Below are 23,584 nucleotides of genomic sequence, written 5' to 3'. Positions count from 1 at the left end.
GCCTTTTTAGGTTTTGGCTTCAGCGCCCGCCCGTTGGCTTTGTTGTTCTCCTGGCCCTTGGTTCAAGAAGCAGAAGCAGAAGAGAGAACAAGACATCGCCATTAACAACAACGGGCGTTTTAGTCTTAATTTTAATTATTCTTCCATTGTTCGTCACTGCACACTCACGTCAACTGACCTTGGCTAGACGTATCACGACGGGCGTCGCTTAGGATTCTATTGGCCTGCCCTGCCTGCCACAGCCTGAGGCACAAGAGCCAAAGAGGCACAGAACAGTAAGCGGGGAGTTTGGTCCTTGCCCTGACTTGCCTCTCTTTGCCTTCGCCTTTGCCTTCGCCTTTGCCTTTCCCCACCGGCTTTTCGACCCCTTTTGCCGTCTATTAAGTTAAAGCTCTTCATCGCCCAGCAAAAACAAAAGACGAAAATTTGAGTCTTCTTCGTATCTTTGTCTTGGCGTATTCGCGTCTTGCAGCTGTTTTATTTTCATCTCGTCTCTAAAGGTACCGTAAACCCTAGCCTTACAACCATCAACCATCGCCATTTATCGTTGCCCTCTAGCCAATCAGTGGCATTCTTCCAATACTACTATCTACTCTCTTTCTCGCTTGTCTGTGACTCCGCCCCTTTCTAACATGTCTGCTCAGTACTAGGGCACCCTCTGCTGTTTACTCTGACTTGATCGCATATCGCTAAAAGCCGCCTGCCTCTTGTCTGCCTGTCATCTCTATTCCCCCGCTTCCGTCTTGGCTTCTTTACTCTCCTCACTAAACTTTTGTCCTCCCATCTCCCCACCGCTGGATAATCCTTCTAAGCGCCTGGCCCTTTCGCCCACGACTGCTCTCTGTCACTGCTTTTAGTCGTCTGTCGCCATGTCGTTCTGCTCTGATGCTCAAGGCCACTATGGCCATGTGCCTCCTGTGCAGTATCCTGTCGGAGAAAATGACACTACAAACTCGTCTGGAGCAACTGGGGTCTCCCGCCAGCTCAGTTTTAACAATGGAGATGATGCTGTTAGCGTTTCACACTACCCGAACCAGCATCAGCACCAACACCAGCACCAGCACCACCAATACCAGCAAGCCCAGGCACAGTCACAGCATTCATTTCGCCAGCAACAAGGTCCGGACGAGCTCTTTTTACCTGCTGCTAGCATGGCTGCCACCTCCGCTCGAGGCTCCATTAACCACGGGTCCTCATATTCTCCAGGCTCATCCGTTGCCGTTTACAACCCGCAGACCTTCCGCTCAAATACCGTCTCTCAACCCTACCACTCCTCTCCCACAACATCTCGCTACGGAAATTCGCCCACTTACAGCTCTACCTCTGCCGGCATGTCCCAACAACAATCACAACAGCAACAACAGCAGCAGCAGCAGCCACCACACAATTTTGCGCCTCAAGCCTATAATCCCGCCGCCTATGCCAACACCAGCACTCCCATACAACGAGGCCCAACCTACCACGGCTACAGCAACTACAGCGGAAATGGCAGCGCAGGGTCGCGCTCACTTTCCCATTCCCGGTCACAATACTCGGGGCCTTCTTCGGCTGTTTCTACCACTTCCTCCTTTATCTCTCCCGCCACTGCCCAGTCTAGCCAAAGCACTACCTCATATAATTCATCTCAGACTTATGACCTGCCTCCAACACCTGTCGCTGGCTCACATAGCCATAGCCATAGCCACAGCTTCAACTCAATCTCATCCAACAGTGCTATCCCCGTGATTGGCGCTCCTGTTCCTGGTGCTAACCCTGCTGCTTCATACAACCCTTCTTCTTTCAAATCCTTGGCCCACGGTCACTATTCGCAACCCGGGGCCTTGCCCCCAAGCGCTTCTTCAGTGTCTCCACCATTAGAAATGCCTGTACAAATACCGCCTTACCCTATAACCGCACACGATGCCATCCCGGTTGGCCCTGTTTTTGCCGCTGAAGAGTCAGATGCTGCTTACTATGATGGTCTCGCTGCTAGTCGCATAGCCCGCTCCAACTCACACGCCTCCCAACAGTCATACATGCCCTCTTACTCTCCCAGTGGGCTATCCCGCCATCCTACAAACGCCCCGCTACCTTCGCGACCAGTTGAAGATGAATACAACAACTGGAATAATGATGGAAATGCAGATAATTATGATGCTGAAGAGTATGCCCGTGAATACGTAACACAAGATACCTTGATGGAGGATATACAGGCTATGACCCTTCAACTTCACCATACGCCCTCAGTTTCTAAGAACAACCATGTTTCGCCCGATGAAATGGACAATCTCCGCTGGAAAGACTCGCCTTCAGCTGCTCCCTCAGCCGCGCCAGCGCCTCTTGGTGGCTATCGACAAAGCGAAATTATTGGTGATAATTCCGCTATTAATTCCGGTACCGTGGAGCCTAACAACTATGACTACGGCGAGTTCAAGGAGCAAAGTGACAGTGGTGGCAATGATGAAGAAGATGACGAATATGCCAATATGGGCCTGGCTATGATGAAGGAGGCTGAGATGGCGGAAAAGTCTCGCCGCTTTAGCAGTGTCCATAGCATTGGAAGCCCCGGATCTGCAGCTCCGTCTTTCTTGTCTCCACAAACCTCTTCATTTGCTAATTCGTCAACATCGCTTCACTCAGGAGCTACTTTGACACAATCTACTGCCAATTCAGTGGGAACCTCATCAGAATCCGAGCCAGCGCAGATGCAGCCGCTCGAACAAGGAAATTACGATGGTACCCAAGACCCGGACGCAGCTTATTACTCAGGACACCTACAGACCTACGGGGCAGACGGCACTTTCAACGAAGCTGTTCAAATTCATAAATCCTATGACAACAGCAACAACAACAATGGATATGGCTATGATAGTTATCCCTCTCAGTCCAATCCTAATGAAGCGCAGAGGCCGCAAAACCACCATCACCACAGCTTCAAGTATGGTGACAGTGAAAATAAACCTGGTTTTGAAGACGCCGATATGGATTACGGAAACACCGGTGGCTTGCATACACCCACTCCCAAGGTGCCAGTAGCCAACTATGATGAGGCCGATGTTGAAGAAGACCATAGTTCCATTGCCTCGGGCAGCGATGAGTACCCTGATATGTTTTACCATCCTGGGCCTATCAACCGGCCTCTTCCTTCCTTGCCACCAGTTCCTGCAGATGACCAAGGCTATCACAATGATAATTATCATGATGGCTACAACGACGCCTACAGCGATGCCTACGACCCGTCCCAACCCAACCCGGCTATAGAACACACGTCAAACTATAGCACAGATGCGCAAGCCTCAGGTCTTGTGGAGCGGTCCAGCTCAATGAACGTTCATAGTCATACCCCTACAGTCACCACACCGTTACGCTCACGTACAGATGCCAGCGAACTACGCCGGGGAGCGCGCACGTCTATGCTGCCTGCTGCCGCTACAGAAGCCCAGAATTACCCTCATTATCAGGGCAACCCAAACAATCTCACAAGCTTTGACATTGCTCTACCACAGGGCCGCAAACGACGGTTTGTGCCCTCCAAACTCAGCTCATCGGACATCCGCCGCTGCAAAGAGCCATGGGCTCTCAGCTCCTTGGCTTCGTGGATTCAAGATATGGCAGATGGCGAGCCAGATCTTAAGAAAAAGACAGTAGAGGAGGGTCTTGTGGTGCTATTTACTGCCAAGGTCCATACCATGAATATTGCCGATGCTGAGACACTAGGTGCATATGTAGTCAGCCTCATGTTCCAGGCCGAATTCTTGATGCCTGAAGAGGAATGGGTCAAGTTTGGAAGCGGAAGCATATCGGGTGTGCTGTGGCAGCTAACGGGATCCGGTTGCTATGCCCCAAAACTCCATGAAACGCAGATGAATGGTCGCTGCTACTCGCACCATTGCGCACGCACGCTGAAGAAGGCCAACCTAGACAGCATTCTCTCTGAAGACTTTGCCAAATCGCTGGACTGGGACGCGCACTACAAGATCACGCCTGAAATTCTTGGGACCAAGAGCAAAGAAGAGGCCAAACGCCAGCGCATTCTTCATGAAGTGATTACTGGCGAGGAAGGCTACATGAATCAGCTAGAGGTGTTACGTGTCTTGTATCGGGACGAACTATACAACGCTCGCCCAGCTATTATCCTTCCACAGAAGCTAGACAAATTCCTACAACAAGTGTTTGGCAAGGTTGACCCCGTCCTCAGGGCCAACAAGGACAATCTGCTAGCGCAGCTCAAGTACCGACAGCAAGAGCAGGGCCCGTGGGTGTCGGGTATTAGCGATCTCTTCCGAGAATGGATCCGCAAAGCGCGTGACGCATATCTAGCATATGCCGCGGCGTATCCCAAGGCCGAGCTATTAATGCGCCGAGAGCAGTCGCGCAATCTGCTCTTCCGCCAGTTCCTCAAAGAAGTGAGCAACCACAAGCGCTCAGAGCGGCTCGAGTGGCCAACCTTCCTCAAGGCGCCAATTACACGGCTTCAGCGCTACACGTTGTTGTTACAGACGCTAGTCAAGCACTCTGAGGAGGGCGAGGAAAAGGTTAATCTTAACAAGGCCATTGAGGAAATTCACAGGGTCACGCTAGAGTGCGATGTCAAGGTGGACGAGGTTCAAAAGGAGGTTACTATCAGTGAGCTCGCCAATATGATTGTACTGCGACCCAACATTCATTCGACTCTAAACCTGGACCATCTTGGCCGCGAGCTTCTCATGCAAGGCGATCTGCAACGGACTGGCTCTAAAAACATGAGCTGGGTAAACACACATGCACTGTTGTTTGATCACTACCTGATTCTGTCCAAGTCCTATAAGGATCAGCGCGGTGAAAAGAAATATGATGTATCAAAGGAGCCCATCCCAATGCCCCTGCTTGTTCTTGAAAGTTCCAATGATGACCCCATCTCAAAGCAGAAAGGCATCACTGCTCCTTTAGGTCGTCCAACTCCAGCAGCCAACAGCCAGCTGTCCCGTACCAACACACCGGCTGGCGGGATAGAGCAGGCAGGCGACGATGGCAAGATCCTATATCCTTTCAAGATCAAGCATTTGGGCCATGAGGTCTTTACTTTATATGCATCTTCGGCTCAGGCCCGTAGCGAGTGGTGTAACAAGATCACCGAGGCCAAGACGCGCCACGCCAAGGCGCTGCGCTCACAAAACGCCGAACCCTTCCGCTTACGAGTGCTTGCGGATAGTGGTTTTGCCTACGAATCGTCCGTATCTCAGAGCAAGGTCCCTGGTGTGCCCATTAAGGAGACCCCGCTAGACACAGCTATCCGAGATCTGGAGGCTGTATATGGGCCTGGCCGTGGCCCGGCGGCTGTGTGCAGAGCTCAGGTCAACTGTTCCACGGGCTTTTCCGCCTTTGGCAAGTCACTGATTGCCATTGGCACTGACATTGGCGTTTACATATCCGAAACTATGAACCCGCGTGGTTGGACCAAGGCAATTGCCGTCACCAAGGTGACACAAATAGCTGTGCTAGAGGACTTTTCTGTTTGCCTAATCATCACCGACCGGTCACTAGTCTCATATCGCCTTGATTTTGTCGTGTCGATGGGCACGAGTCTAGGCTCTAACCCGACACATGGCAATCCGCGCAATGCGCCACAAAGACTAGCCAAAGACGTGTCGTTCTTTGCAGCAGCACGCATGAAGGATCGCATGTTGGTGTTTTACAAGCGCAAGGAGGGCGTGCACAACACCTTTTTCAAGGTACTTGAGCCTGTGTATCACAAAAGCACAGAAAAGAAGTCCAAGCTATTTGGCGGCTGGAAGAGCACGGGCACAACGGAGAGCTTCCGTGACTACGATGAGTTCTATCTACCTGTTGAATGTTACAGTCTCAATCTGTTCCACTCGTACATTGCGGTAGCCACTGCCAAGGGCTTTGAGCTGCTGACACTCGACAAGAAACAGCCCCTGTCAATTCCCGACCTGAGACAACCAGCCATAATCAACATTGCAAATCGCGTGCGGGACCAGAAGCCACTAGGCATGTTCCGGCTGAACGACCAGGAATTCCTACTAGCCTACGAAGATTGTGCCGTGTACGTCGATAAGCATGGTGACGTGTCGCGCACGCTGATTATGGAGTATTCGGGGCGGCAGAAGAAGGCGCGCGGCGCCACGCTGTGTGGCCAGTATCTGCTTCTCTTCAATGAGGACTACGTCGAGGTGCGCAATGCCGAGAATGGTCGTCTGCGCCAAATTATTGCTGGCAAGGATGTGCGGTGTCTTGACTATGGCGCTCGCGGCCCGACAGGTAGCGTGGCGGCCGCGGCAGCGGCAGCAGCGGCTGGCGGTGCCAATGGCTCGGTGGCGACAGGGCTGGTGGATAGTAGAACCACGGTTAAGATCTCCATGACACACCCAGAGTTTACAGGGATGCAGATCGTGCTAGAAATGGTGCTGAATAACGGACACACAGAGAAGTGAGAGAAGTGAGGGGGGCGTAGTTAGTTGTCTGTCTTTTTATGGCATGCCATCCATGTTGGCACTAGTATCTGTATAATAATATACACCCATTCATACGTCATGTCATCGCATTTCTCCTCCCGACATCATGCAATCAAACTCAGCAAACCCTCCAAAGGCCTCTGCGTAATGCAACAACCATGTAACAAACATACCGAATAGCTAGATGTTGGTAATGTCTTTATATTCATGTCACGATGCAATGACGACCCAGCTGCTAGAAAGAAATACACGAAAACAACAGAAAAACCAAAAAAAGTAACCGACAAGCAGACAAACATCTACTGTGCGCAAACAGGCCAAAGAAAAAACGGTCCCTTGCTATACACTATATACATAAAAAAAAAACACATTTCTCATCCCCTCTATTCCTATTTCTCACCCCACCTGTTCTCCTTTCTCCTTCGCCCCTCAGCTTGTAAACTCAAGCACTTTGCTTTGCCCGACCTCCTCTCCAAAATCCACTAGTTGCTCGCTTTCCACGCCGCCCGCACCCCCTCCTGCTTGTGCATCAGCGCCGTCCAACAAATCGCGGCCCTGGGCATCGTCATCATCATCTTCATCGTCCTCGTCATGTGCAGTTGCAGCGCCGACAGCAGCTGGTCTCCCAGCTAGCCCGGCCGTTGCCGCGGATGGCCCGCTAGCATGTGTCCCGGCCGCAGCAGCCCGCTCCATTTCCTTCTGGGCTTCCTCAATGCGACGCTGCACCTCGCTGGCAACCTGCATTCCATTGGTGACAATGTTGTCCAACACGCCGCGCAGGCCACGACCGGCCTGGTTGAGGTTGATGTTGGGCCCAACTGCGGCCGCAGCAGATGAGCCAGTAGCCGCAGATGCAGCAGCACGTGCAGCGCCGGTAAAGGTAACACCAAGGCTAGAGAAGGTAGTCAGGGTGGAGGAGGAGGCAGAGGTGACAGCGGGTGACAAGCCATCAATAATGTGGAAAGAGGCAGGCAGCGAAGACTCGAAGAACTGCTCAAGCATCTCGTCCGCAAGGACAACCATGCGGAAAGTAGGTAGGGTAATATGCAACGGATTTGACGGGTCCAAAGCAGCATTGGCAGCTTGGGACGAGGCAGAACGGTCTGTCTTACGTTTGGGCTTAGACGGCGAAGATAACCCAGCCTTAGCTGGACGTGGGCTACCAGGCGGCGAGTCATCCATAGTGAGAAGGTCAATCTCAGGCATCTTGTCGGCAGCGACAGGCGATTCGCGCTCAGAAAATTCATCCTCCGAGTCGTCGCCGATGGCAAATGCATCTGGGTCTATCAAATCATTTGTATCGCCTGAAGATGCCGTAGTCGATCCCCCCTGTCCCCTTTGTTCCTTTTGCCTCGCCAACTCAGCCTCACGAGCTGCCACATTCTGGGGATGGTCAGGATCGGCGTACTCAAAGCACCGGCGGATAAACGCACTAACACTGCCAAGGAATTTTTCATTATTTGATTGCCCCGGTATCACAATGCCAGGTACACTTCCAGCAGGGGCTGCCATAGACTCGGGAGGAGGCGAGTTGTTTTGGGCCGCAGGGCTGAGTGTTCCGTCCAGACCACGACGGGAAAGGAAGAGCAGAGCCTCGGACATGCGAAGAATACCCTCGCGATCAACACGGCCATCCGAGTCGTCGTCATACAGCTCAAAAAAGTAGGTAATGGTGCCCATGATATCGCGCTTTCCTTTAAGCCGGGCAAGGCCAAGCACAACATCCTGGAGTGTCAAAAAGCCTTTCGAGTCCGAGTCCCAGCGAGCAAACAAGCGTTGCATAAATTCATGGTCAGCAGGCTCAGGGCCCGCTCCCCATGGGCCAAGGTACACTGATGCATCAGACTTGCGAGTGGCTCCGAACATGCCCTTTTCTCGGTCAGAGTAGGTTTCTCGACGCGGGGTTGACGGGTTATCCACAATAGCCCACTTAGTCATATTAGCGAGAAACTCGCGGAAACCATCATAGTCCATTTCACTAGTGCTAGGACCCAGGCCCACACGGCCCTTGGCAATGCTGTGATCATTAGATGAGATGGAGAAGGAATCAGAAGCGCGACCCTTGCCCCCAGGACGGCCGGCATTGAAGCCTCCTCGCCGGCGCTGTTCCTCTAACAGAATGTGGTCACGCTGCTGCCGTTCATACAAAATAGTGTAGAATCGATCGTACAAGGCACCCAGCTCCTCTGGTGCCATGAGCTTGCTATCAGGCCCCAGATTACGCAAGGCTGTACGCTTGGCAAAATTCTCAATGTTGTTGAGCACTGCATCCTTGTTCTTCAGTCGCAGTTCGGTGATGCTGCGGTGCGTAATCTCGGAAAACTCCTTGAAGGCAACAACCATGAGCTCCTGGAAACGGGTAACCGCGCGGAGCTTGGGATTATCAGACTTCGGGTGAGCTGACTCGTCCAGACGCGTAAAGTAAGATTTAAGAACAGAAATGAAAGCCCCATCGTCTGCAGCATCCAGGAGCTCCTCGCCATTGATGCGGAGAATAGCCAAGCCAACCTGGAATAAGACCTTGGGGCCCTCGACAAAGAAGACGTCGAGAACGCGAAAGGCAAAGACGAGTGGCATAGAATTTATGTAAAGAGACAAGAACCATGGCAGCGACACCACGCTGAGCTGTACATCGCTTTTAACGAGGTGCTCCCAGAGAATGGGCATGGTACGCTCGACAAGAGACTCAAAGACCTTCTGGTCCAAAAGTGTGCCATACATGGTTGTCGAATAGTATCCGGGGACAAGACGGTCGCACAATGTCGACAACAGGAAAAAGGCCTGAGTCTCGGACATGTAGATGAGCAGGGCCGCGACGACAATGTTCATGGCCTGGCAGTAGCCCACATCAGCATTGACCCAGCTGTAGGCTGTCAGCACGCGGCGCAAACGGCCAATGCCCTCTGGGCTCTGGAAGCCAGGGTATTCCGGCAGACTGCGATTAAGGTCCTTTTCAATTTCGTCGATGGCAAGCGACTCTTTGCCCGCGTGTTTTTCCAGTGTGTCAATGTACAGACTAGGGTTCTCGAGGCGGAGATAAAGAGAGCCCGAGGTGAGCTCCCATATTTCTCCGCGCAAACGGTTAGGCAGGCCAACTCGGATCAGTTTGTGAAACGTGGGCTGGCGAATCAGTGTAATATTTCGACCATTATCACGTAGGTATTCAGTCCATAGGCGCATCTTGGCGCGGTCCCGCAGCTTTTTAGCATCGCCAGGGTACCTAAACATCAATCCAAGGCCAGCATCTGGAGGCGAAGATGGCTTTTTGTCAGCGGGCAACAGGAGATACTCAGAATAGCACTCGGCAGCTACTCGTTTCATCTTAGCCACATTAACAACGCCAGCCCGCAGGCCGCGCTTAAGCCCGTCGCAAAAGCGCTCACAGGCGGTCCTTGTGCCGGCAAGATAGATTGTGAAGCGCTGTTCGCGGTCATCGGGTCCCGGGGCTGCCTTAGAGGTCTCAAGCATGAAGCCATTCCATGTAGTGATAGCCAAAGCAAACTGAAACTGGTGACTGTTGAGTCGCTCCACACGGCGGATCGCACAGAGAGGAAAGGTAAACCCGTTGCCACCAGGGCCGCCGCCGTGGGTCTGCCCAGTAAAGAGCTGGGATGTAGCCAGGGTAGAGGACTGGACGAAGCTAGAGGGGGTTGTGGAAAAGGCAATGAAGCCCTGGCTCAGGTGAAGTTTGCCGGCATAGCGGTAGCCGCGGTCATGGTCCTTGTCGCCTTGGGTGGCATTAGAGGGCGGAATGATAAGCTCGGCATTTATCTCGTAGTTGGGAGACTGGGAGGCGGGGAGGCGGAACTGGGCTTGGAAAAGAGTGGCTTTGTCGGGATTGACGTCAGGGTCGGAATTATTAGAGCGGTTGAGGCCAAGGTTTAGGCCGGCGGAGGGGTCGATGAGCTGCTGAGCTTTTTGAACAAAGTTTGAGAAGTTGATCATTGTGAGAAGAGCCGAAAGAACAAGGCGAGGAGGGAGGAGCGTTAACTGCAGCAGCTATCACCAGGAAGGCTAACGGGGAGAAAAGCAGAGGGGAGTGTCCATATGATGTGTGGGGTAGGTCAGTATTTGCGGGAAAGACAGAGGTTATAGAGATATATGAGGGCCCTTGTCGCTACGGTTGGTATCTGGTAATCAAAGAAGACGAGGAAGCGGTATTGGTGCAGGTGGATGTCGAGGTTAGGTCAAGGTTTGGATTGGAGTTGGAGGGTGGAGACAGGTTCGCGATGAAACTTGCGGCTTATGGAAAGAGCAAACAGATCGAGTCCTCAAGCGACAGCAAAAGGCCAACAAAAGAAGACAATGAAGTCGAAAAGAAAAGTAAGGCGAAAGAGAGGGAGGAAAATAAAATGAGGGAAGCAGAAAAAGAAAAGATATTTGCTATCCAAAAACAAAACGGAAAGAGCTCTTCTCCCCAGAAAGAAGGAGCAAACGGAAAGAAATTGTCCAAAAACAGCAGCTGCTCAGTGTTGCTGCGGCAGTTCTCCTAATGGAAATGGGCAAGAGGGCAAGAGGGCAAGAGGGAGAGGGAGAGAGGAGAACTCGCGCGTGTACTTGGTTGATGCTGTTTGGATCTGCCGGTGCTTGCGTCTTGCACCTACGGAGACTATCTAATAGCACTTGGTTGTGTCGCTTGGCTGTGTCGCTGGCTGCACTTTTTCTACTGTAGGCAGCTATCGTGGACAGATGAGACTTACTCTGCTTCTGGCAAGTCAAAGCAAACTACCTTGCTGGCTTGTAGCTCTTACCCATCTTTCCCTCTTGCCCGCTTTCCCGTCTCTGGGTCCACTAGGTTCTCACAAACCCTAACTGTGTAGTGTACCTTCTCCCATAAAGCTTAGACGCACAGACCAATCCCTGCTCTTCGTCGTTCTGTTCTTGCTCCTGCTCATTTGCCGAGCTGTATGGGTCCGCTTTTTCGCATCCTTCTGCTTCTAAAGTGCCAGGTGCCAGGCTCGAGGCCTGCAGGCTGACAGCAGCTGTACACCGACATGCAGCTTTTCGGTCTTTCAGCTTGTAAGCCAACGACAACGACGACTTCAGTGTTTTTGAGTTCCTGATCGAGATTGATCGGCCTTAGTTTCTCTTTGGTTCGACTTGAAGCTGCTCATCAGACAGGCCGCCCTTCATCGCCATACTTGTTCCTGCTTCTGGGGTGTCTTGCGCTCTCCATAATTTCTCCGTGGTTAAATCCAAAACAACTGACAAGTTTTGGCGGGTTTCGTCTTGAGATTCGACGGCAGCAAATAGCAAGGCAAAGAGCTGCTTTTTTATTATATTATATGCTGAGATGGCTATATCATCCTTCATTCCGTATTCTCTTCTTTCCTTTTCTGCCCTTTCGCGTTTTTATCTTTCTGCGTTCTCTCTCTATTGTGACGCTGTTTTTACCATCCTATCCTACCAGTAGACCATCACCGCATACTAGTTTTGTTCTTGGTCATCATTTTACTCCTTTTATTTTCTACAGCTCGTTATCTCTTTTCCTCTATCTCTATCTCCTTCCTCGCTCTCTCACCTTCTCACCGCATCGTATGAGAGCCGTCTAAAAAAGGAACAGTAACCCCCCTTGGCCCTTATTCATTCCTTTCCCTTCAAAACCCCGTCTTTTTCGTTCCGGCCAATTGCCGTGACCTGTTTACAATCCATAATAAAGACCAGGGCCCCGTCGTCCTTTAGTCAGTCTCTTTATTACCCCCTCATTTATCCTTTCTCAAACAAGTCGAAAAAGGACGAAAAAAACGAAAAAAAAAAGGCCCATGTTTTGTTACTTGGACCATGCACTACCGGATCAAACCCTAGGATATTAACCCTAGAGACGTCATTTCTGCGTTTGTTGTACGACCACCCATCCCACCGCCACTAACAACAACAAGTTTCTACTTGGCTCTGCCCTATCCTGATCTTCTTGCTTTTTGGGGGAGCTTCTTCTTTTGCTTTAGCCTACCCTCCACTTCCAAGCCCATCATGCTGTGGCAGTGCAAACAACGGCCCACCGACATCGCTTCTGTTGCGACTGTCACAAGCCACAGAACACCCAGTAAATTCCATCACCACCACCAGTCAGCATCCGTCCAGACTCGTGTGGCTGCAACCTCAGCTCTGACTGCCAGTAGCATCAATGGCCGCAGCCATAGCTACGGCCATAAGACCACCCGAAGCAATAGCAATGCCCCGGTAACAGCAACACCAGCAGCAGGCCAGAAGTCTCTTGCCCCTTCCCCACCAATATATACGGTTGAGGAAAAGTGCGCCCGCAACATTCCTCTCAACACCGAGGATTTCCACCTTATCCGTACTCTTGGCACTGGGACGTTTGCCCGCGTGTGCTTAGTGCGCCCGGCAGTTGAAAATGAGACGAATCGCGGCCGTGTATATGCGCTCAAGATTCTGCGCAAAACAGAAGGTAACTCTTTCTCTCTTCCTCTTTCTCTTCCCTCCCATTCCCCCCTTTGTCCTTCTACCACTAACTGCACTGCTTCTCACTAACATGCACACCAGTCATTCGCCTCAAGCAGGTCGACCATGTTCGCTATGAACGCACGATTCTATCTGCAGTTGCAGGCCACCCATTCATTACACGCCTGCACGCTTCATTCGCTGATTCCGACCGGCTCTTCTTGTTGCTCGACTACATCCCTGGCGGTGAGCTATTCACCTATTTGCGGCGCTTGAAGTTCTTTGATGAGCCTATGGCCCGCTTCTATGCTGCCGAAATTGTGCTCGTGCTCGAGTATCTGCATGAGACTCACGACGGCATCGCCTATCGCGATCTCAAGCCTGAGAATATCCTCCTGGACTGTGATGGCCACATCAAGCTGGTTGACTTCGGCTTTGCTAAGCGCCTAGGGAATGGACATAGCAATAGCAACGGTGATACCTTGGCTGCGGCTGCGGCTGGCGACTCTAAAAAGAACTTGGCTGTATCTGAGACACCGGTATCCTCTGGTGGTAAGAACAGGGAGAATAACGGCAGCGAAAAGCCTGCTTCATCCCCTTCTCCTGGCCTCTATGCCAGCGAGACATACACCCTCTGTGGTACACCTGAGTATCTCGCCCCCGAAGTTCTCCAGAATCGCGGCCACACCGGTGCTGTTGACTGGTGGGCACTGGGAATCCTCATCTTCGAGTTCCTTGTCGGCTACCCGCCCTTCTGGCACCAGAATCCCATCGAGATATACAGACAGTACGTGCTCCTTGTTTCTTCTCTCTCATTCTTCTGACCTTCTTCCCCTAACCACCGCCGTCGCAGAATCCTCGAAACCAAGATCCAATTCCCCACATCCCCCGCGCTCTCCAGCTCCGCGCAGGACCTGATCCTACGGCTTTGCACAACCGATCGCAGTCAGCGCCTAGGCAATATGGCTGGCGGTGCTGCGCAAGTCAAGCAGCATCCCTTCTTTAGTGGCATCGACTGGGACGCCATCGCACAACGCCGCTGTACGCCTCCCATCTTGCCCCTTGTACGCCATGCAGCCGATGCCCAGTGCTTTGATGTCTACCCTGAGGATGATGGGTCAACCCGTGGCGAGTATACACATGACCTAGCCGAAGTGTACGACGAGCAGTTTGTAGATTTTTAAGAGCCTAGAGTGGCTGCGGCCACGACAGGCTCAGACTTAGACTACAGCTATGATCTCTTCCTTTTTTTTTCCGTTTTATTTTTCCCTCTACGTTACCTCGCCTTGCTTCCCTCGAGGCGCTTTTTTTTTCTTTCTCTTCTATTTTCTTTTCACTCCGCGTTCATATGCGCCTTGCTTTCACTTATGTTTCCGTTCTCGGCGTTCTAGATTTGCCTGGGCTTCTCGCCATCTTTCCTGTTTTTGTTTCTGTTAGTGTTGCTTTTGCCGCGTCTCTCTGCTTTTCTTACTTCTTTCGTCCTTTAGTTGGTTCCTGACGTTTTACTTTTACGTCTAGTTTTGAGCTCTCTTAATGAGCGTTTAGATATCACTCGTCCTCCTCCCTTACCCTTAATTATATACAATGTCTTTCTATGCGCAACATCATAGGACAATCAGCTCCTTTTTAGCTTCTCGTCCCATCTCATCTAGCCTAGTCGATAGAGTAGATTTATTTGTCTCTTAAACATATGCATGTGCCCTCCACTCTTGTCTATTCATGTCTATCCAAGAACTAAAAAACCTCGGAACCCCCCCCAAAACAAAACTAATTAATCCCCATCTTTACCTACTCTGCTAGTCTTCCTTCCACCCCTATTCAAATGCATAAAAGTTCTGCACAGCCAAATACGTAGCCGCCACCAGCGACAACACCGTTGACAGCACCAATGCGCCCTGTCGTGTGCTCCACACAGCACCCGCCCAGCCTACAGCCCATTCCCTGCGCCTCCCTTGCCGGCGAAGTTGCCACGAGTTAGCATCTATGCTGACGGGCATGAAAGCACGGGGGTCGCTGCGCCATTGGACCGGAAGCTCGGGGGCTGAGTCCTCGTCAGAGTCGCCATCAGAGCCATGGTTTTGTTCGAAGGCGCTGCTACGAACGCCTGGCATGGGTGATGGTGTCATGAGGCTGCGCGAGATAAGCGGCACGGAGACGCGGAGGTACACGGGCTGGTGGTCACTAGACCGCATGAGCGGGAGAGACGTGTATTTATGCACATCAATACTGGTAGACTGTGCTTCTTTATCCCCATCCGCGCTGCCACTGTTGCGTAGCCACGGCGGTGTGTCAAGATACAAGATGCGGTCTGTCCATGAGGGATACCGATGCTGGGCAAACACAGCCGGAACGTGGGTTTCGATTTGGTCGTCCGGCACTAGGCGAGCAAGTGCCTTATACTTGTATGTGGGGGGGAAAGAAACGGGCGCCTCGGTCATTCCATGGAGTGTACGTCCTGCCTTGCGCTCCTGGGTAAGTTGGTCTAGCGGGAGAAACTTTTCAAAGTAATGGGGAGATGCGGGATTTAGGGAGGGGAAGGCTGCATTTGGAGGTGGTGGAGTCGATGATATACGATAGTTGAGGTCGCCGCCAATGAAAAGATGCGATGATGGCTTGAAGACCGACAACTCGTGTAGACGTGCATTAAGATTAGCCTTTGCCCGGCGATGACGCGCAGCCAAAAGTCCAATATTTTCGCTACCCAAGCCCGTGTCCCTGCCTTGACCTTGTTGTTCTTCCTCACTGGCGCTATGCGCAGTCGTTTTGTTGTATTCCTTGAAAATCCGTGCAGGATCATCAAATGTCAGTTCCCGCATGATCCTGAGCCAATGTGTGTTGCGCTGCTCAAGGTTGCCCTCCATAGCAGCTAAATGCGCGGCTATAAAAGTCAGCTCTGTGCTTTCACTGCTGCTCCCATTGGAGCCATCGCGTGTAAACACTGTGCGGAGACCAACAGCGCCTTTGTTGCCCATTCCCGCAGCGCCAAATCCAACCTCAGCTATCTGTACTGGGCTTAATGCAGCCGGGGAGCGGGCCAGGAGCATAATGGCGGTCATGCCAACATTGTGAGATTTTACAAGCGAGTATAGACGGTGTCCAGAGACAGATGTAAGCGCAGTAAGATCTAATGCCACGTTAGATGCAGTTTCTACTTGAGCGCTAGCATTAGTTTTGTTACCAGTAGTGCTAGCATTAGTGTTATTACAGGCGGCCGTAGAGGTACACTTAGTGGCATTGAGAGCGGCAAGGTTCAAGGCTTCCTCGAAATGGCGGAGATATAAGTTAAGCAGAGCCCCTCCAATGAAAGCGTTGGGGAGAGGAGCGACTTCCTGTAGGGATCTGCATATAGATGCCAAGAAGACCAGGCGAGAGAAAGTGTCAGCAAGCCAGCCAGCAAGACAGGAGACAGGAGGCAGGAGGCCAGAATATAGAGTATAGAGCTAAACAGAGGGGAAGGGAGGGACGAAAAGGCGGGTGAGGCAGACGGAAACGGAAAAATGAACAAGACAAAAAGACAGTCAGAACAGAGGCTTACAAGACAACCAGCTCTGGCAGCTGCGCCGGTACCATAGCACCTTCGCGTTCAACCAAAGCTGAATACAAGTGTGTTGCAAAGGTCCCAACATCAATGGCAGCCTTAGCACAGTTAAACGTGAGCATCAACAGATCGAGTTTCATGTTTTTAGGGGAGGAGGTAGCAGAATGCTGCAAAACAGAGGTAGAAGCAGAGGTAGCAGTAGGAGGGGAAAATATCGACTGGGGAGGGAGATGAGGAGAAGATTCTGAAGACGTTGCAGACGTCCCAACAGAAATTCCAGAAACAGGGACTGCCATGACGTCGACGAGGTTGAAGAACAGAGCTTAAACCAGGATTTTCTTTCCTTTTTGCCTAGCCCCCCTCCAGTAGCGAAAAAAAGAAAAGAGAATACAAGGGAAAAATAACGCTTGATTGAGGTTCTTGGGCAGACTTTGGTCTTGAGGGGGAAGGGCGAAGACAACAAGATAGAGGCAGATGGAGACAATGATAATGATGTGAAATGAGGATGCGTAGTAAGGATAAAAGTAAAGGATATCGGCGACTATTTATTGATGGCGCTCTTTTCAGAGTAGGAAGGGAAGGCAAAATGCAAAAAAAAAAAAAAAAAAAAAAAAAAAAAAAAAAAAGAAAAAAGGTTCGTAGTCAAAAAAGGGTTGCTTCTTTTCAAGCCAGATCTTCAGCAGCTCAGCCCATCATCACTAACAGCTTGCCGTCCTATTTGCGCTTGAGCTATTATCTAGGCATAACCCTATTTTAACCCTGGACCAGACTTGACCATTTGCCCCGCATTACAGCGGCCACTGATTGGCTCTATCTAGCTGGGCTAGATTCACGTCACCTCACATTAGGTCACCAAGACTCGATACACTTCATCACCTCTCTACAGCTCACTGGTCGAGGCCAGCACGCCACAGTCGGACAATGTTATACACTGCAGAAGCGGAAGCAGATCAGTTCAATCAACAAGGGACGACTTGAAACAAAGAAGATAGAATATAATGAAAATGAGGAAAACAACAAGCTGAACAACGGGAAGGTAACGAGAGGGAAGGGAAAAAACAGAATGAATGAGCTGCAGCTGGATCTAACAAAGAAAGAGATGGCCAGGAATACAAGTCGTGTTGTGCTACCAGTCTCTCCCATACAACCGAGTACGCAGTGGCACTATACAACGGAGGCAAAGACAAACGGCGAGGCAGAAAGCAAAGTTAGGTTTAGGCCTAGGCCCTCACGCCCCCCAAATGGAACGTGTCTGCTTCTGCTGAAGCACGAAGCCCCCTTGCCTTCGCCCTCCTCCTCCTCCTCCTCCCTCATCACATTCGTGTCACCAACTAAACAAAAAGAAATAAACACTGGCCGTTAACAAAGCCATTTCGTTTGGTGCCCGCAAACGCATTCGCGAACACCGGACATGCCTTCCAAGCCACGAAGCTGTTCTGACGATGATTGGAAACACAATGGTACTCTGTAGACTCCCACATGAGTCAAAATACATGATACCAAAAGTCCCAGCCACCAAGAACACGCCGTAGCCCAGGTCATGTTAGAAGCGAAAAGAAACATGTAGGAAAAAGGATAGGAAAACAAAAGATGATGGAGAAATCCCAGCCGAAAACCAGATGGACGAAGGTAGGCAGGCAGGCAGGCAGGCAGGCTCTGTGACGCAAAAAGGAAAATGCACAATAGCAGCGATCACCTCTCCCAAGCAAACACGTGCATGAGTGGAGCCACGCTACATAGTTAGAGCAGCAGCCTAGGTTTGATAGCCAGCCTTTCCTGCTCCAGATCCATCGTAGTAAGTTCTAGCGAACGATATGAAAAGAGTAAAGTAAGAGACCAACGAAATCCAGTGCGTGCGCAGGATATGTAGAGGGGAGGGTTTGCGTGCTCTACATATCGCAATCGCAGGATCAAGCACCAACATCAGAAATGCGCTTAAAGCCTATGTACGAAGCTTCATGCATTCCTGACTCTCCATGCCACCGGTTCGTTCACTCCCTGCAAGCAAAAAAATATTGAAGAAAAAAATAATGCCCCAGAAGGGCTTATTTCCCGCGTGCAGCTCTCGCAAGTTGATGGTGCAAGAGGCCCCAGGATTGATGCGTAGTGGGAAATAAGCCTCGCGTTCCGCCTGCAGCCAGTCTGAACAAAAAATAGAAACACAGCAACCATATATGCTTTGGGAAATCGAGTTATCGTAACGGTGCGGAAGAAAGGAAAAAGGGCATAGATGATAGCTGTGACACATCAGATCGGAAGTGCATAGGATTCCACCAACTGACTAACTAATTGCTTAGCCTTCAGTTGATTTATTGGCAACCATTCTTATAGGGCAACACCTGTTTCATAGCAAATGAGAGATAATAGCGAAGGCGAGTCAAGTTGCCCACGAGGTCATCATTCTCGGGCTTAAGGATGGCAGAAGTTAGCTACACGCACTCAAGCGCCTAATTACTTGTTCAGGGCCATACCGCCTGCGATACGGCTTTTGTCGAGGTCCTCACCGTTTTGCTGGGCAATAGCAGCCGCGTTTTTCTGGTACTTGTAAACAGTCCAGTCAAAGACGTAATCATACTGGAAGCCCTCACGGACAAACAGATCACGGAAGATCTTGCGGAGATAGCTATAGTCAGGCTTGTCATCGAAGCGCAGCGAGCGGGTGTAGTTCAGATAGATGGCGAACTCGTTGGGAAAACCACGGCAAAGCACTTCGGTAGAAGTAGTCATCTTCTTCTCCATGATACGGTCATACTTCTGCTTCTTAGTAGCAGCCTTTAGGCCCTGCCAAGGCAGAGAACCACGGCAGAAGTACAGCATGACGTAACCAAGAGACTCCATGTCATCGCGACGAGACTGCTCTGTAGTGTGGGAAAACCCAGGGCAAGCGGTTAGCATTAGTGGAACATGTCCATAAACAAATATAAACCAGAGGGACTAAGCTTACCAACTCCAAGATGAGTGTTAATAGAAGCATAGCGAGCAGTGCCAGTAAGATTCTTGTTCTCTCTGTAAGGAATATGGAAGTGCGTCTTGGGGTCGCGGTATTTCTTGGCCAGACCAAAGTCAATAACATTGACCTGGTTTCCACGTTTTCCGATACCCATCAAAAAGTTGTCGGGCTTGATGTCACGGTGGATGAATGACTTGGCATGAATATACTCGATACGAGAAATCAGCTGATCAGCGAGGAGCAGGACGGTCTTGAGCGAAAACTTGCGGTTGCAGAAGTTGAATAGATCCTCCAGAGAGGGTCCAAGCAAGTCCATGACCATGGCATTGTAGTCGCACTCCGTTCCAAACCAGCGGACAAAAGGGATGCCTACGCCACCGGCAAGGGACTTGTAGACACGTGCCTCATACTCCAGTTGGGGATGCTTTGCCTTGACACTCTCGAGCTTGATAGCAATTTCCTCGCCCGAAATGATGTTGGTACCCAGGTAGATATCGCCGAAAGAACCAGAACCGATCTTGCGGCCGATGCGGTACTTGCTACCAACACGGAGGTCCTGTTGCAAAAAGCGGGAATTTTGTCAGCAATTTTTGGCAAGTCTTTTTTTGTAGTGGGTGACGTGAGATAAGGCCAAGGTTGCGAGGCTAAAAGGGGAAATGTGGGTTAGGCGAGAGGAGCGATGGGATAATGAGGCCACCGACTCCGCCAATAATAAGCTTAGAGGCAAGAGAAATGGGTTGAGATCAGGAGAGCGAAGTTATCGTGAGTTTTCTTCACCGCCGATCCGCAACATTCCGACGCATCGAATCAAGTGCCAAGATGTGCGTTACAGACAGAGATAAATAGATCGTAGGTCTGGGTGAAGTGATAACGGGTGAATTCAAGATGGAGACGGCTCTTGGGCAAAGGCACAGGTACTGGCTGTGCTTTCTTGTCGGTTGGCCATCGATGGCTGGGGCAAAAGAAGATAATACTCACCATGGCGGTAGAAGACATTGTGTGCGGTTAGTCAGAAGCAATGTTCAGCTTCTTACAACAAAGAAAAAAAAAAAAAAAGAGAGATGATAGGGTGAACGGGGGAGAGTTAATAAAAAAACAAATAGAAAACGATCGATGACGATTGAAGGTTTGTGTTGAACAGGAAGAAATGAAAAGGGAAGAGGAAAGAAAGATTGGGCCGATGGCACAAAGCTTGAGAGAAAAGGAAGATAAGGAGGAGAAAAAGGGCAAGAAATATAGGAAGAAATAAAAAAGGAATAATAAATAATTGGGGGAAAAGAATTCGGCCCTGTAAGAAGCCAAAGCAAACAGCCTGCCCCAAGCCTGGTCCAGCCTAATTCAAGACAGGATAAGAACAAACGGAAGGGCGCTGCTCTAGAAGCAAACGTGTGAGCTAAGAAATGAACAGGGAAAGCCAAGGAGGAGAAAGAAGGGAAGGCACGAAAACTCTACTGAGGTTGACGCTACAAAGGGAAGGAACGCGGCAAAATGGTAGGAAAAAGAAAAGAGGGTACTCCAGGCTCTGATTGGCTTTGGTAAACCCTAGTCTAAGAAGGGTGTTTCCTGACCCATTTATTGGCCTTTTCTGAAATTTTAGGCCCCTACAAATGCTACTGGTCTACAGTCTCATAGTGCCACAGCAGCCTGAAATCCGGGAGCCTACAGAGGACTCAACAAGTCAATAGAGTTCTGTAAAATCTACGAGCCCCTGTAGTAAGGCATCCACTGAAGCCAAAGTCGGTATAAAAGGTAAAGAGCGGTAAACAAACAAGCTAAAAGGCCCCAGTAGCAGGTAGTTCGGGGAATACGCGAGCTTGGGTTCAGAGGGCGCCGCAAGGAAAGGGTGGCGGTGAAATTTCGCAGGCCACATAACAATGGTATCTTGAAATCCAGCTAGTGGCAAGAGGAAAGACAGAGGCAAAAGGCAGCATGGCCTTTTCTCATTGGCGCCGGGTCGCTGGTCAGATGCACAAACAGCCTGTCAAAATGGGCGTGAGTTTGTGTCTTTGAATATTTGTACTTCTGTACCTCTGTACCTCTGTACCTCTGTGCCTCTGTACCTCTGTACCTCTGTACCTCTGTACCTCTGTACCTCTTTGCTTTGCTCTGGAGCATTCCTCCCCTGCTCTCGCCCTGCTGTGCTGTTCATTTTCTATCTCGTCTATTTCGTCTCCCCCTCGTTTCGATTATCCGTCTTTTGGGAACTTGGGCCTCATGTCGCCCAAATCATCACGTAGCCCAAAAAAAGAAAACAGGGCCTTAAATTCCAGCTTAAACAACGAGGCTGGGGGGACTTGGATGGAGTGACATAAACGAACATGACATGATGTGCGCTGTGAGACACAGTACGCACAACATTCAGGCTATTTTCGTACATACAGTAAGTTATACATGCCATGCCACACAGGTTTTTAGATAACAGGGACTTAGATAGGGGCCCAGGTATTAATTTTGCGCTATATGTCGTCTATCCGTCTATATGTACTACAACCTACAGCAAGTCTCCTGTCTCAGAAGCAGTCTAGCAAGGAATGAAGATACCAGCGATTCTATTTACACACGGCTTCCATGCTCTCTACCCCCCTCCCTGGAATGCCGTCTGCATGATTTTGTCGTCTACAACATCATCCTATGCGGACGTCCAGATTGCGGCCAACAAAATACGCAACACAAGATACAACACCTATTTAAAAATCAAATACCCTCCATAAAGAAAGTTCTGTCAGTTTGTGACATAATAAATATGCCTAATATGCACTTAAAAAATAAAAGCAAGATGCTCAAGGCTAGATACAATACTAGGGTTAGCATGGGCTAATGGGATTTACCGCTTCTTCTTAGTTTACAGTAGCCATGTCCTGACCGATCCGCTTGTTGCTAGTCTCGGCCGACAACGGTCGGCTTGGGCATCTTTTCTCTTCTTTGTCTTCGTTCTCATTTGGCGATCTCTCCTCATTATCCCGAGTAAGATCACGAGCTCCTTTTTACTAATAAGTGTGCAGTTCTTCTATCGTTCCTCTACTCCACGGTACATGGGCTTGTTTGTATATGCCCATTTCTACGTTTTGCGTTAGTATCCGTGATTAGGAAAGCCAAGTGTCTTGATGTCTGTATACAATCTATATATTCTTTGCCTTGTCTTAGTTGCGTTCATGCGCTGCAGCAGCTGAGCACGCCAACACAGCATCGTCACTAGCACCCTCACATGCAACGTGGTGGGCCTCAGATACAAGAGTCCAAATTAAACAGCCCGCAACCAAGCGGCCTTAGCCCTTAATGTTCAGCCACACCACTTGACGACTTGGCATCTCACGTAGTATAGAAACCCTATTTGTCTTTTTCTCGCCGTGTCGTTTTTTAGTGCCTTCTGATAACATGATACAAGTTCAGAGCAAACAAAACCCTTCTCCTCATGCAAGCAACACAAACCACATCAAGTTGGAGATCTCCTCAAAAATACGTGTGTTGCATGGTGACGTATGCATACATGCATGCATGCACGGGGCTACTCTCCTTTTTTTTTTTCAATGAATGGCGGAATCACGTGATGAACAAGGGTTAGGGTACATTGATCAATATGCATGAACGCCGTCCTGCTTCTTTCGCGGCGACTTTATGTGCGTAGCTGACACTATTTGCAGAACTCGCAAACGCGCTGTAACTCTAGCATGATTCAAGCTAACAGAAGTTGCCACATGACTCGTGGTACACCAGAATGTCTAAGTTAAGGTCAAGATGGACTATTTGCTGATATAGTTGTCTTTCTCTGCAACTTGGCATTGCAAGGTGAAGACTCTGAATAAACGATTCTCGCCTAATCGAACATTCTACATTGATTAATTGAAGCTCCGATATATTACTATTACTAGAAAGCAGTACGTACGATAGGGTACTTCAAAGAGAAGTCAGGTTAGTCATGCACTGGTGTCTATTTCTGTCTTAAATGTGAGAGACAACAAGCTATCTCAAGTCAAACCAGCCAGGTATAATCAGGTGATTTATTGGAGTCTTCTTGTATGAGAATGATGTTTACGTCTCATGTATATTTGAAACCCATGTCGCTCGACATTCATGGGTTGGGACTGATCTTGTGTAACTATAACATCAATCAGAAGACCAAGATGGTATGGACTTCAAGATTTTCCTAGGAAGGAAGAACACGATAACGGCAATGCATCTATGAATCTATAGGATAGCTGTACTCTCTTCGGCTGGCTTGTACGTCTTCTTGGTTCGACACTGACGTCCGTTGTCGATGTA

General features: G+C 50.1%; 5 protein-coding genes across 5 annotated transcripts; 2 read left to right on the top strand and 3 right to left on the bottom strand.

The window, feature by feature from the left end:
- Nucleotides 1-869: 869 nt before the first annotated feature.
- Nucleotides 870-6,413, top strand: HOO65_090262 (Rho1 guanine nucleotide exchange factor 3; the record flags this gene model as incomplete). The annotated part of the gene is made up of 1 exon (XM_071001667.1): nucleotides 870-6,413. One exon carries the CDS (start codon nucleotides 870-872, stop codon nucleotides 6,411-6,413), a length of 5,544 nt encoding a protein of 1,847 aa, XP_070856148.1.
- A 450-nt stretch (nucleotides 6,414-6,863) lies between these two features.
- HOO65_090261 (putative gtpase-activating protein gyp2 protein) lies at nucleotides 6,864-10,379 on the bottom strand (the record flags this gene model as incomplete). Its single annotated transcript, XM_071001666.1, has 1 exon — nucleotides 6,864-10,379. One exon carries the CDS (start codon nucleotides 10,377-10,379, stop codon nucleotides 6,864-6,866), a length of 3,516 nt encoding a protein of 1,171 aa, XP_070856147.1.
- A 2,025-nt stretch (nucleotides 10,380-12,404) lies between these two features.
- Nucleotides 12,405-14,020, top strand: HOO65_090260 (cAMP-dependent protein kinase catalytic subunit PRKX; the record flags this gene model as incomplete). The annotated part of the gene is made up of 3 exons (XM_071004508.1): nucleotides 12,405-12,843; nucleotides 12,939-13,623; nucleotides 13,690-14,020. The coding sequence occupies 3 exons, from the start codon at nucleotides 12,405-12,407 to the stop codon at nucleotides 14,018-14,020; spliced, it is 1,455 nt and encodes a 484-aa protein (XP_070856146.1).
- A 630-nt stretch (nucleotides 14,021-14,650) lies between these two features.
- HOO65_090259 (Phosphatidylinositol 3,4,5-trisphosphate 5-phosphatase 2B) lies at nucleotides 14,651-16,670 on the bottom strand (the record flags this gene model as incomplete). The annotated part of the gene is made up of 2 exons (XM_071004480.1): nucleotides 14,651-16,175; nucleotides 16,372-16,670. 2 exons carry the CDS (start codon nucleotides 16,668-16,670, stop codon nucleotides 14,651-14,653), a joined length of 1,824 nt encoding a protein of 607 aa, XP_070856145.1.
- A 2,155-nt stretch (nucleotides 16,671-18,825) lies between these two features.
- Nucleotides 18,826-20,320, bottom strand: HOO65_090258 (Casein kinase I -like protein; the record flags this gene model as incomplete). Its single annotated transcript, XM_071004521.1, has 3 exons — nucleotides 18,826-19,232; nucleotides 19,319-19,880; nucleotides 20,303-20,320. The coding sequence occupies 3 exons, from the start codon at nucleotides 20,318-20,320 to the stop codon at nucleotides 18,826-18,828; spliced, it is 987 nt and encodes a 328-aa protein (XP_070856144.1).
- Nucleotides 20,321-23,584: the final 3,264 nt, after the last annotated feature.

The sequence above is a fragment of the Ceratocystis lukuohia genome (genome assembly GCF_044167205.1).
Source record: "Ceratocystis lukuohia strain C4212 chromosome Unknown Supercontig9_pilon, whole genome shotgun sequence".
Classification (NCBI taxonomy): Eukaryota; Fungi; Ascomycota; class Sordariomycetes; order Microascales; family Ceratocystidaceae; genus Ceratocystis; species Ceratocystis lukuohia.
Note: the sequence above shows the minus strand (reverse complement) of the source record. Positions and strands in the feature narration are given on the sequence as shown.